At 39.6% G+C, this 14,584-nt stretch overlaps 1 protein-coding gene and 1 pseudogene across 1 annotated transcript; both read left to right on the top strand.

Moving 5' to 3' along the window:
- The first annotated feature begins 2,922 nt into the window (after window positions 1–2,922).
- LOC139976570 (U2 spliceosomal RNA) lies at window positions 2,923–3,008 on the top strand (annotated as a pseudogene).
- A 6,154-nt stretch (window positions 3,009–9,162) lies between these two features.
- LOC139976143 (uncharacterized) lies at window positions 9,163–12,542 on the top strand. The gene is made up of 2 exons (XM_071984597.1): window positions 9,163–9,864; window positions 11,439–12,542. Exon 2 carries the CDS (start codon window positions 11,461–11,463, stop codon window positions 12,412–12,414), a length of 954 nt encoding a protein of 317 aa, XP_071840698.1. The 5' UTR covers window positions 9,163–9,864; window positions 11,439–11,460; the 3' UTR covers window positions 12,415–12,542.
- Window positions 12,543–14,584: the final 2,042 nt, after the last annotated feature.

The raw sequence follows: 14,584 nt of genomic DNA on the forward strand, positions 1-14,584 counted from the left end.
ATTGGGGGCGAGCAGCGAACATTTTCATGCCACGGGAAAGAATGAATTATCACCTACTATTCAATTTATTGATGTTACACACCAACAAATGCATATTTCTCAGAAAATTTTGGGTGACAAAAGCCTTTCTAAGTGCCACCATTTTACATGTAGGCATCAACAGGATTCAAAAAAAAAAATCAAAAGGAGGAGGGGACACCCCCTCCCCTTATACCCCTCCCCCAGTTAGGCGATTCGTGGCATGGACCAGCATTTGCCTTCTCAAGAGTTGGGAGCTATATGCCACTATGGCTCACATTCCTTGCAGTTGCACCTAAACTAATATTAATATTAATTATATGATTCTAATACTACTATGATTATACTAACTAAGGCTATATACTATATACCTTTTCCTGAAGGAGAACATCCGGACGGGTTCATAACGACTCTAATAATAAGAATATGCCACCTTGAATGCAAAAATAGCAAGCTGCATTGTGTTGCTAAGGAACAACGTACTTTGTCGTTTACTTCTCATATCTACGGACATCTGTATACAGTACTGATATGCTGCATGCGGTCCAGCTGCAGCTCAATACTCAATGATAGCAATTTTGGAATTGAAAACTGTGGTTAACATTGGGAAAAGGCTTTACTTATCGATATTACACTGTTCGCATAGCTACACAGGGAATGTGGTAGCTTTGAGATCATGATATTAGTTGTTGTAGAATATGAATTCAAGGAGCACTGTAATTAACAGTTGTAGTGCTACTAGGGAGCACATCATATGACTCTCCAGCATGGTTGGTACGTTTTGCACGTCTCCTAATTGACATACGCCGATGTTGGTTCAATGTCATTTGAGCACAAGCATTCCTTATTGTGGAATATTTTAGAATAATTTTTAAATTGCTCCTTTCTTACCAATGAAATTAATATTTACGCTGCAGCCTGAAAAGTTATTACTTAGTAAGTATCTCCAGGACTCGATAACTATGATGGCAGTGGGTCGAAATGGGGAAGACCTGCCTAGGTCGTATATTCTGTCTAGAGTGCACTATAAGCATAAGGAAATACTTTTTGAGGTACTGACTATTCAGAATAATTAAATTATTATTTGCATTGTACCGACACATATTATGTGAGTACCGGTGTAGCTTGCGTGCCACAGAACTCAAATGTGACATTAGTACGCCTTAATTCATTTAAGTTGCAGCCTATAGAAGTAGATGCCTCCATTACTATTAGAAGCCGACAAATAACTTTGACAGTGGTTTACTGGAATATGAAAATTCATCTATTGATGCTGTCGTCTGTTCATGTTGTTCATGTTATATTAATATAGGACCAAAACAAAGATCAACCAAACCTAGTCTGCTGCTGTGGTTAAAATGTCTGCCAAACCTATAGTCAGTTACTTGCCCCTTACCTCTCCTCTTCCTTTCGCTCCCCAAAATGTGCTGTCACGAACGAAATAAAAATTATGCACATGCAGTTATCCTATATGGGTTGTATACAGAAATACTCCCTCACAACGTATCGCACACATGTCAAATAGCTTTGATACTCTGATAGATGTTCACGAAATACATGACAGCGAACTCCGAGATACCTGAGATCCGTTCCAATAGATCCCTTTCCCTCACCCCACTCCCATCCTAATATCACCCACTACGTACGTACCACTCTCCCAACTTATTATCACCTTACCTCCACCCCCACTTTACCGTATACCAACATGGGTGCTCATGGAAACGAATGTGTTTGTTCAACGGTACTTGGGAGAAAGACACTTCTTTTCTATGAAACAAAAGAGAGATTTGTAACGAAATTGCTACCATTATAAAACTTTACACTTGCATGGTTGCTTTCTGTGACGTCACAATAATGAATGTCATTTTAAAGCAGGTATAGTAACTGAGAAAACCCATCACGATAATTCGCTATGGTTTTTGTTACAAAGTTACGAGGGAATGAATCTCCCAAAACATTTGAGGAATCCGATAATAATAATAATGTTTAATGTTATATAATAATGTTTCACTGATAAGGTAAACAATGGTTACGTTTGTAAGAATCTTTAATCCCCTATATACAAGTAGTTTATGTACAGTATATATACACGACACATACAGATATATGTGTTATGTATTACAGTAGTACTTTCACATTTGTCAACAATCCCTGTGTTAGCAAAAAAGGGAAGAAAATGGGATTGATTTAATAATATTTGGCATGGATGGACTGCATGTATATGTCTTGAAAAAAAAGACAATGATTTTCCTTTGTGTACAAGTCTCATGGGATTCCAGTGCATTGCAAAGTCTTACGAACATACATATGTGACTATACGCAAAGAAAGAAGCACGTGGGTCAAAATATGGGCACACATTAGAACCATTGTCTTTTTGAACTGCAATTTTCCATTCTAAAATAAAGCGCTTATAGGGGTGACAAAATTTTGCTCGATTTTACCTCATTTCCGATAATCACGTTCATGAAACACAACCGACTCTTTCTTCTAACTTGTGAAGGCAAATGTCTCTCCTTTAACCCCTTCCCAACTCCACCTCACAACACCAATCCCCCTCCCCCAGCCCTCTCTCTCAAAATGATGATATTGTTGAATATCCCCAACATCGGTTCTACTATGTAATGATAATACAGAAATAAGCGTTTTGTTATAGCCAGTGAATGACGCGTACACTATGTCTTGTTTGCACACATGTCTGGCTGGTTTGAGCTCACAGAATGGTTATTCAAATATGTTTGGGACCATGACGTTCATAAGATCTAAAGGTTTGGCGAAAACAAAAGAAAGCAAATGATTCAGCGATAAAAATTCCACACCGCCCACTATTTCTTAAAGAGGCACGGCCTGTTGCTATATATAAATTGTCGCGTCATTTGTCAATTGTCAATTGTCGCTTGTCAATTGTCGCTTCTCGGCCTTTTGGCTAAGATCATGCGTAGTATCTGTTCTTTTGATTACATACCCGACGATGATCACATAGTCACAGTTTCGATGCAAGTGGACTGGGGTTGAGAGCGGATCAGTCGTTCGGTATAGTGTGGTTTTCGTGCCCAGAGTTCTTTCCTGGGCGACTTTTCTTAAAAAGTATTGTCGCGTCATATAGTAGGCGATGATTTATAGAAGATTTCGCACTGAACACATATAGTGATAAACATGTATTCACGATATCACCATATTTTTGTTTAAGTTGATGAAATAATCGACTGAATACCAGAGAGAAGAAGGCTAGTTTATCATTTAAGTACAGAATTGTATTTTTTTTGGGGGGGGGGGGAGCAAGGGAGAGAAAGGATAATATTCCGTTAAAAAATCAAATACAAAATACCCCAAGAAAACGATGCCTTTGCATAACATTCTCCTCGCTACCTTTTCCGAGAGTCCACTTCCTGTATTGAGTTTTGTAGGAGATGGGTGTGGGTGGGGTATAGGTTAACAGAGCACAAGCCTGACAAACGTATCCCCGTAGCTTCGGCTATTTTGGAACCTGACACAGATAGTGCTGAACAAGTTCTGATGTCTGAAATTTGAAACACTGCAAGTTTGTCTTCCATATAAACGGTATACCTCACAGTACCATTCCAGTTTATATGGTTCTTCCCCTTTAAGTTCATTAGATCGTTCGTTTAGCAACGACACCTTGTGGCCTTTTGTCTTTCCCTGAATATATATTCTATAGTCCACCACACACACATACACACAAACACCCACCCATACACCTATACACGAGATTCCAGGTATATAAAGTATTATATCACAATATTGCACGCTTCAATTCACAACGGTCTTTTCAACTCAGGTTTTCTATTTAATTATACAATACAGCTTCAACTCGGCGATAATACAGTTCTTTGAGATTTTACTCGTCGACTGAATCTTACAAAATCCGTTTCATACTTTTGTTTTTGTTTTTAGTTCACTGTTCTGCTCATTATAATTTCATACATTTATTTAGTTTGAAAGATGTTTGACTATGAAATGTATTCGACTGTTATTGAATACATATAGAACGACAATTTTCGGAAGAAAAGCAGTAATTATTATATCGGATTGTTGGAAAGGTTTTCTCATTTTCTTTCACAAACTCCAGTTATTTCTTGTAAAATTATCAAAATGAATGCAATACCGGTGTCCTTACTCATATTCGTTTCACTCTTTACCGAAGTCGTTCCGGAACCAACGATTACCATGTCGGTTAGTAACGGCTATTCGTCGGGTATTCGAGAGTTTGTGATATTTCCGCAACAACCTTCTACGATTAATTGTGAAGTAGACACCGGAGGCCCGTCCAAATTAATTCAGCTGTTTCGCAAGCAAATCCTTGTAGCTGAGTGGACCGTTAGTGAAGGCTTCGGTGCTTCCCTGGGGATAGACACACCTGGAGATCCATTTACGGTAACTGTTCCAGCTACAAACGGGAAAAAACTCGTCCTAGGCGTGAGCAAGTCATCGGCCGCAACAGGCAACGGTGATCTTATCTACGACGATATTTACTCATGTAGGATCACGATAACCGTGGATCAGGAGAAACCGTTACCGGTATATGTCAACGATGTATCGTTTCGTGTATTCGAAGCTAGAGGTGATCATGGCTGCTATTCGAGTATAGGTGTTGAAGCTCTCTATCGGGAAGATCTCTTATACACGTGCTACCAGAGACAGAACAATAGCATTCTAGTATCTGGCGGAGCAGCATTGATAGGATCAACTAATCAAGTCATTCGGTGTTTAAATTGTTCTTTAAATGTACAAAGTAAACCTTATTCTACTGTTTCTATTAACCCCGATTCTTTTCAGTTTGACGATTCCAGTGAGACGATTTCGGTATCTTGTACCGCAAATCCATCCGCGTACTTCATACGGTGGCGTGTGAGTACCATAGCAGGCGAATTACTGGCAGACGATCTACCTCTGTTGACTTCGTCTAAGTTAAACATCACGATTAATCACGATTTAGACACTTCCGTACTCCGAATCACAGGAGACGATTTGCAGAACAGTGGCATTCTCTTCATCACGTGTGTAGGTGGACGTACGACACCGTCTAGTGTAATCGATATAAAAACGATATACCGTGAAGGCGGCGTAGACGATCTCGGCTCTGCGGGTGATGCAATGCCTAACGAAGTGAACTTGAACCGCTGCTCTAGTGACGGAGATCCACGAATATCGACATTGCCATATATCGTCATTATAGGTACACTCGGTGTCGGTTTTCTTGTGCTGCTAACTGTCATCATAGGAATGTGTATGCTGCAGACAGGAAAAAAGAGAACCGACAGGAATAAAAACCGCACGGATTCACAGACACCGGCATCGCACAGGAACAACGATTCCTTTTACGAAGACGTCGGTGACTATGCGTTGGACAACAAAACATATCAGAAGTCAATAGATCCGTGAACTAATTAAGTTCCACCATAATCAAAAACGTTTTACTCTGTACGTTTGCTGTAATTAAACTCAACGCATTGCAACATCGTACTTATACAAAGGAGAAAAGTTAGTTTCGTCAATATCCGCGCCGAGGAGATGTCTACGGTGTGCCAACATTATTTATGATAAACATTGAAAATTATACCGAAACTGAGATGAGCATTGATCCAAACTAATATGAAACTATAAATATAAAGATGAAGTTCACATATAAGTAAATCGAAGCAGAAAGTATATATAAACAATATTACACATTACATATACGTAAATCAGACCACATACTATAAATATGTTCAACATGGTATATATATGTATGGAACAACACACATGTTGATTCGAATCTGTGGCTGAAACTTCAAACGTGTTTTTTTTTAGACGTCGCGCGCAGCTTTGGGGTCAGCTGTGGCAGTAGTGAGTGTCCGTGCGTCCGTAGGACACATATTTCTAGGATATAGTGTCTCATTTGCGTGAATAGTGTCTCGGGGACACTTTCCCTTGCTTTCTAAGCCACCGTGGAAAGTGTCCGGGTTCTCTTTAAAGAGCTTTAACATGGTTCTGTTGAGTGACAAACGTTTCTGGCCCTATCTACATTCCATTATGACCTATAAGGAGGAGGTAATTTACCAGCAAAGACCAACTTGACAATGATATAAGCATGCACCCTCAAAACTCGGTTAAAGCATAACTAATACTCCGAGTGTAGACTGTTGTGGGAAGGAGGCGGCAAATGTTATTATTCTCGTGGAGACTACACCCAGAGGGGCGCTGTCCGCTATATTTCGATCGCGAATCATGGGATAGGTGTATCCAAACTGAAAATCTGAAATTAATGTTTCAAAATGGAAGCCCGTTCCGTATTATTACCATATAGCAATATTGGACAAGTGAAATCTAGTCTGAATTGTTTAACTTGGGCCCCGGAACAAAGAAGCACCGCAGAATTCTTCAAAGGTTCCAGAGGTTATCATCTGCATTATCAAAATAAATTTGCATGTTTGTGTCCAGGATATACTAACTTATCATACGTACAGACACTATGTCAACTTCTATAGACATTTAATGTAATGCAACATGAACAGTACCGGTACATATAACCTACTAAATTTAGATATAGATAGTCAGAAATGAGAAAATAATGTATAGGCCTACTGGAAAATTTGGTTGGGATTATAAAAACCCGTTATTGTAACCGTTAGCTGCCTACATCCTCCGTCACAGCCTTCGACCATAACGTAAACTGTAGTATTGTATGGGGAACGCATTAAGAGGGAAATATACAGACAACATCGAAAGGCTCTCGCAACTTGCTGTAAGAATAATACATGTTGCGTAGTTTTTTTTTTTTTTGGGGGGGGGGGGGGGTATCTGCAGTCCTACTTAACAATTTAAAATGAGATACTTAATTTTGATTTGATTTGATTTATTTGTTTTATCACGTGAATATATACATATGAATATATATAATATATACACGTGTATATATATATATAATATATACACGAATATATACACGTGAATATATATAATGGAATATTTAATTAAACGTCTACATGGTAGGCAATTAACAATGGTTTCTAAATCGTAAAACAGACTTGCTCCAACCTATACATCATGAAGGAAACGTGTTAGTCTATGCGCAGTAGAACAGCCGATAATCATGTATACTATAAGGTCTACTCAATCTTCAAACTTTCTGTATTTGCATGGTGATCGGAATTGAAATTTACAAAGGACGTGTCATGTTTCTCTTTTCTTGGTTCCAACCTATATATGGAATGACTTACCAAACCGAAATTGCTTTAAAGGTTTGATAAAACTCAGTTGACTTGTCTTTAAAATAAATTGTTAGCAAGTATAGTAACGGTACTTTCATGTTTTTATCATATTATATATATAACTTATCAGTTGTCTTACTGCTTCATCCCGTTGTTTTGATTGTAGTCATTTTCTTTTGGTCATTGTTTATTTTTGTTTCCTTTTATTGCTGTTACTTTCACCTCGGTGTTATCGCGTATACATTCTATTCTGTTTTGTGTTCTTTCATGTGTTTTCATTTAGTTTCTCTTAAAATGGTTCAAAACATATCAGTTTGTTTTCGAGGTCCTTGGGAGAAGATTAGCTATATACGCTAACCAGTGGCGGAGCTAGCGGTATTGGTTAAGGGGGCAAGAATGGTCTGTAGGGGCTCTTTCGACACTATCTAAGCGGAGCGCCACCACAGGTTGGCGCGGAGCGTACAGACATTTTTTGAGTAAAGATACTTCCTACATCGCCGGAAATGACCCTTTCCTGGCCTTGCTATAATTTGCAGATAAAGGAAGAATAAATAGGTGTCATCGCCAACAAAATGTGACAAATGTCAATAGGTAGATTAGAGCGCAATAAAAAGTAAATAATCGCGAATAAGTAAAATGTGGTAAAAAGATGAAAAGGGCGCCAGCAGTCCATTTGAGTCCGTCAGGGGGGGGGGGAGGGCATCCGCCCCCTGACTGTATGGATGCTCCGTCACTGACGCTTACCAAATAACGCCGTTTAAATCAAGTTTGAAAGAAAACAAAAAGACTGTCTATACTATTGTAGTTGTGATTAAATAATAGGCCTATGTTGACAACGTGTGGGCCTGATGATTGGCGCAATGGACTGACATATAAAACACTGCAGATGATCCGGTGGATAATAATTATAACAATGATAATCAGCAGTTATTTTTTTACGACACTTAAGCGACCACAAATGTGAGAGAAGCCCGCAAGGGCTAACAGATTACAAATAAATGGACACGTCGGGTGGCTTCCAATTCAACATTTTAATTCAAATTTGGAATCTTTTCAACTTAGAAAGCCATTTCAGATGGGAAAACCGTAGATTGCTCTTTGATGAAAACCCCACCTTACTATGACCCGGCCGGGTATCGAACCCGGAACCGCCCGATTGCTAAGCCTCATTGCCGCATGCCACCGCCTTTATCCACTCGGCCACAGTACCGGTGGAGAAAAATCCCAGAAAAACTCAAGCCAGTTCTATACAAAAAAAAAACTCAAGCCAAGTACTTCTGATGTCAGAGGAGAAGCAAACCAACCCTTCAGCTTACCTTTAATAGTAGAATGGGCCTATACTTGTAGTGATTATCTCCTTTAAAAGCTATAGCCTATCATAGAAACATCGTGCTCCATGTGGGGAAATCATGATTGAAATAGGTCGTGTTACTGGAGCTGCTATTTTGTGGAAAATGTTATGTAATTATTCAACACAAGGCTCAAATTAGAGGTGAAGTCAATGTATTTTCCATTCGTTTCCCTCTTTTCGTAATTTCAAGTTGAATTTAAATATCTCAATTGCTGAAAAGTAGCCCCCAACTCGTGGGTAGAATACCACTTTGTTTGAATTAAAAATAAATGTATCTAATAGAAATTGGAATTCTGAAGTCTTGCCTCCTCACATTACGAAGGCGTCTGACCAGGAGGGAAAACTTTTGTAAGAAAAGTCACCCAAGATAGAGCATGCGCAAGAGAACCTAACGACTAGTAACTGATCCACTCTCAACATCGAGGCATTGGCAGTGGCTGGCTAGACTGCTACTACTTCAATAGTCTTGTTCAGGCCCTAGTATGTACAGCCATAGTGTACCTTTCTTTTTCACAAAGCTTTTTTCCCGAATCTATTTGCTATACTTCCCAGAGAACGCCCGCGACAACGCTTTAGTTTGTATCGGACAGATCCTCGGGCATGTAAAATACAGTAGGGAAGTACATTCGTGATAGGCACAAACGGGCTCTGAGGCATGTACAGTTTGTACGCGAGAAAAAGAGAAATTACAAACGACTTGGCCAAGACTACTACGTCAAATGTGTATCACGAGTCCTGTGGCCAGGAAGGTAGTACAGAATCAAATCACATCACATCCGCCTGATCTAGCAGACAGGTCTATGTTCTATTGAGCTTAGCATGCTTACGTAATCCTTATTGTGATTTCGCTATTGTTCCACTTCTGAACGATTCAATACCACTCTTTAATCTTCAGTCCAGAGTTATAAGCTATACAACTGGTATGCCCGAAAACATAACAAGTGGACGCACAGATGCTATCTGTACACATGAACAATATATAAGTCTATATACGTAAAGTAGGGCCCACGGAGGTCGAGAGTTCCAGAATGTAAAAGGAAATCATATTGTGCTCTCACAGTCCTGTATACTGGCACGATATTTCCATTGTTTGGATATGTCATATGAAAGTGTTTTTGTGAGTGTGTTTACATGGAAGCTATTTAAGTCCGTGGATGTCGTTAATGGTCTGGAAATCGACTCGACTTACTAAATAACTCGGAAGGAGAGGAGATGGGTAATTAGCGAGAATTACTTCCTTTATAACGAGCTGAGTGGATCAACAACCCTACAGTTATATTTGACAGGTCAGTATAGTACAGTATGTGAAACACATTCACAATAGAAGGGGTGAAATACGTTCCATGGCAAAACTAAGTGTATTTAGGGAGATGATGTAATATTCGCAGGATTTAGTTATTTCCAATTATTATCACATGTTTCTTGATTGAATTCACATCTCTTTTACACATGTTTGCCTACGATTTGATTCGATTTATATATATTCATATATATACATTGTGAAAGGAAGTCTTCTAAAAAAAAAAAAAAAGAGTCTTCTAAACGAATACATATCCTTGTGTATATATATAAGCTATCTTTATATTGCGCATGGTCTGTGTCAAGGAGTTGTTATGGAACAACTCCCTGGTCTGTATATGTACCTTACCTATATAATAATTACAACATAGCCATTCGTTATGTCGTTATGCAAATATAGATCGGCTACACTAGCTATTATAATAGCTGTTCCTTTGTATGCGTGATGATTGTATAAAGTTTACTACACGACAAGTTGCGGGTATAGAACTCTTATATACTGTACATGAAATGATTATATATTAATATTTCAAATTCAAGCTCAAGTTTATTTCTCATATTTCTGTGCAAGATAAATATAATATAACATTACAGTCCTATAGGAAGGTTAAGATAATATGACGGACACTAGAAAAACATCAAGGCTGTCATCTCAGCTAGTGACCAAAGTGGTGTTCTGTGGATCATTTGTGCCTAATATAGAGGTATAGAACTGATAATCTTGAATCTTGCACAATTCTACGATTCGGTTACTTGAGAAGCATATGCAATCGGCACCATTGAACTTAACGTGTATACATGTAGAGATATGCTAATGAAGAAAACTCCATCTGATAAACAACTATGAATTTGGAAGGTAGCTCGGGTTAAAAGTCATGTCAGAGGCGATGGTATATAGTTTGTCAATGTGTGGTACCAAATAGTACGTACGTGCCACCAGTCCGTTGAATTATCTTTAATTAAGTCTTAAAGGTGGCACAGTCCCAACGAAGATCTAATATTCAGCGATTCCAGGCTGATCACCAGTATATAGTCCCTTTAAGCTTAAAGTTATTTGAAACTGGAAATTGCTCAAACCATGGAGTTAGAAGAGCTCTTCTAACTACATGCTCAAACCCAGTCCAGTATTAGTTAATTATACCGTAATGAATCCGATGACGTTAGATGAAGATAGTACAATATGATTGTACAGTTACAGGAATTTTCCCTTTGCATACAGAAAGGATTGTGTTGTTGCAACGCCGCATGTTGTTTTACCCATTTTCTACCTGTTTTAACAAGTTTTGGTATTCCAACATTCCAGCATCGTCAGTGAACAAACAATGTCCTCGATTCTCAAATCATTCACTTATTACTCCTTAACTGTACCAAAAAGGAAATCTTTATGCTGCCAATGCGAACAGTAAAACACTTATCGTCTGTTCCACAATGTACATAGAGAGACTAGCTGTAGCGCGATCAGGAAACTTATGATGTCAACGTGTCAAAGGTCACGAAAACTAATCATGCACCATTGATTAAGACTTTATTATGTCATTTTCTCTTTTGATCTTTCTGTTAGATGAGGACACTCTGCTTCCAAAATGGATTTTTCGCAGAAGAGGAACCTACTAATCTTAATGGTCGTCCTACTCGTGTGTGGGAAAGTAATAATTTGTGACACAGTTCCATTTGCTTCGCGGTTGAGAAGTTCGAATATAACTCATAGCTCTGCAGTCCTTTCATGGGAATCACCTGGCAATATTACTCTAATATCAGAATATGGACTCACTATTAATCAACGAGAAGAACGTATTATTAATGATCCATCTCAAACAGTTTATGAACTACAAAACCTAGAAATATGGACAAATTATACCGTTGTTCTTGTTACGTATGATTTCTCCCACAATGCAATTGGCTCTGACCGGCATTCATTCTCGACTCATTTCTTCTTTGCCAACGTGCAAACGCTGCTTGCTTTTGGATTCTTCGTATATATTGTTGTTTGTTACATTTTAGCGCTTATTTTAAAATTCACGTGTAATTTAGAGACGGATGAAAGTGAATGGAGGAGAATAATGATTGCGGAATATGAGAAAACCAGACGGGCAAGACAAGCGAGGGCAAAGAGGGTGAAATCACGTCAGAACAGATCTCTGAAGAGACAAGTTAGCTCTTTGCTCGGATGGAAGAGAAAGGAAGATTCTACAGATTACGAGGACGCCATATCGATCAACTCTATCCAATCTATCCAAAGTAACCGCAGCACAAATAACCAGTCGAATGGTGTGGTAAAGGAAGACAAGGCCGAAGGTCAAGACGCTGTACATGTGGAGATTACAGGTAGTGATACAACTTTTAACAGTAATGATACTACGCAAGACGAAAATAGCACCAGTGAAATTAGATCTGAAAGTGGGCTTGATGACGTCTCTGCAGTTGCAAGAAAAGAGGAAGAAGAGGAAATCCAGGCAGCATCTGAGAACTCGAGAGATGAAGATGACAGAGACGAAAATAAGAAGGCATCAATTGATGAGGCAGACATTAACATATGACGGAGAGCAAATAACTACCGGAGAGGAAGGACCAGAGCAAAGTGAACATCAAAATTAGTATCCAGATGAATCCAATGTATATAGGCTTTTATTATTGCTTTCTTTTTTTAGTGTATTTATCGTAACCATAACAAAAGTACACAAACTGGTCTCACAAAATTGACTTTCATATGATGTGCACGCAGACGCCATTTGATTTCAGCTCTTGGAGATAGAGCAAAGGGGACTGAAGGGAGGGAGGGGCGGGGGGGGGGGATGTTTCCACTGTATGGTAGTTCAATTGCTGCAAATTGTAGCTACTACTACATTAGAAATGATGAATAATCGAATGAAAAGTTATAGCCTGGATGATTAGAAAAACTTCTCCGTTTACATATTTCGCCGTTTTCAGTCAAACCTGCCATTCTCAATTTATTTATTTACTTATTTGGTTTTTGTTCACTTATAACATGTATATTAAAGTATCTGTGAAAGAATACATGACGCTATTGAGACAATTAATTATAACGAGCTGCTGATCGTCTATGCTTATGTTTAATGGAGGAAAGGGACACTATAGTCACGATTTACACCCCTCCCAAAACGGTGGCGTGTGCAAGGTGGGGGAAAGGGGCAAGGGAAGGGGACAATCCCCCCTGGATCAGTCGGGGCTTTCCTTAATTCAATCGGGAAGAATTCGACAACCCCTATTGTTATATATTTTCCTTTTAAACCTCACACAAAAATCAAGAGTACGGTATTTCTTAACGTAACCTTGCATTTAGACCTAAATATAGTACTACTTTATCATCTAAAAATGCCTAAAAATGTGAGATTTAAACAATTTTTTTCGGGGGGGGGGGAGGGGAATTGGACTCCCCTACTTTGGATTTTCGGCTTCGACGACCCATGGCCAGTCCCTCCTTTATAAAAATAAAAATCTTTCATTTGCCACTCGCCCCTTACATTAAGATTCATGCCCCCGCGTACCTAAATTTGTCGGAGGAAATTTAGAATATATCCCTTACCTTTAAAATCCTGTGTACGCCACTGCCAACAGAACCCTGCAGCCATCCGGTGAGACTGGTGTCTGGTCGTACTTTAATTATAACTGGCTGTGACTACTTAAACGTTAACTAAATAGTGACAAAAATTACTATTATAGTTCTTGTCAGTGTTTATTTACACTTACTTTGAACCTTCTCGACGTTATCCCCAAATTGTATTCCAAATTTCGAGTAATGGCATTCGATGACAGTACTGGCGTTCTTAAAAGTTCGTCCGGGTAACGTAGGACATGCTATACCATGCAGGCAGTGGCGTCACCAGACTTTTCAGTCTGGGGGGGCACAGGGGGGGGCACCAACATTTGATGGGGGGGAACTTAGGTGGATACGGATTGCCGTCCTGGGGGAGGGGTCTAAGGGGAGGGGTTGCCCCTCCAGGTGCGGCGGAACGGGAAAATTATTGGGGGGGGGGTAGCTAATGTGTAGAGACTATCTAAGCGGAGCGCCACCATCGGTTGGCGCGGAGCGTACAAGAAAATTTTGGGTTTTTCAAACCCCCAGATGGCCGGAAACGGCACTTCCCAAGTGTTTTATGCTGCGAATACCTAGCCCTAAAATATGGGTCTCAAGCCTGCAATTTCTCAGATTGCACGTAAAAGTCTGTAAAAACATTGTAATTTGTATATTCGATGGTGTTTTAAGAGAGTAGCTATTACTCGTAGTGTACTCGCAAAGACGTTTTTGAGTGTAGTAAGGGGATGTTGGAGAACTGCCTGAAATGAAGCAAGTCATTGGCCTAAGACGAAGTTGTGTTGCGCTTACCGGTACTCACACTCACTGCTTCCACTTTTCACGGGGCTTGAAGACGCGGTTGGGGTGACAATGTGGTCTATAGCCAGGGGACGGGCCGAGGGTCCCCCCAGCATTTACTAAAATTATTACACCTATATAGTATACGTGTGCATCGGACAGATCGACAAGTATGCATTGAAAAATGGGCAGATGCACGTTTCGGAGCCTGGGTAAATATTGGGGGGGGGGGGCTTATCATGCATTTGCCCCCTCAACTTTTTCATTGGGGGCTGAGCCCCCCAAGCCCCCGGTTCCGCCGCCACTGCCCCCCTCCCCTTTGGAAAATTTTCGCATACGGAGGGCTAGATGCAAAATGCTGCCACATTTAATGC

This window comes from Apostichopus japonicus, chromosome 11 (genome assembly GCF_037975245.1).
Source record: "Apostichopus japonicus isolate 1M-3 chromosome 11, ASM3797524v1, whole genome shotgun sequence".
NCBI classification, from domain to species: domain Eukaryota; kingdom Metazoa; phylum Echinodermata; class Holothuroidea; order Aspidochirotida; family Stichopodidae; genus Apostichopus; species Apostichopus japonicus.

Coding starts and splice junctions, on each gene's coding strand:
- LOC139976143 (XM_071984597.1), top strand. CDS start 11,461: ATGGATTTTTCGCAGAAGAGGAACCTACTAATCTTAATGGTCGTCCTA.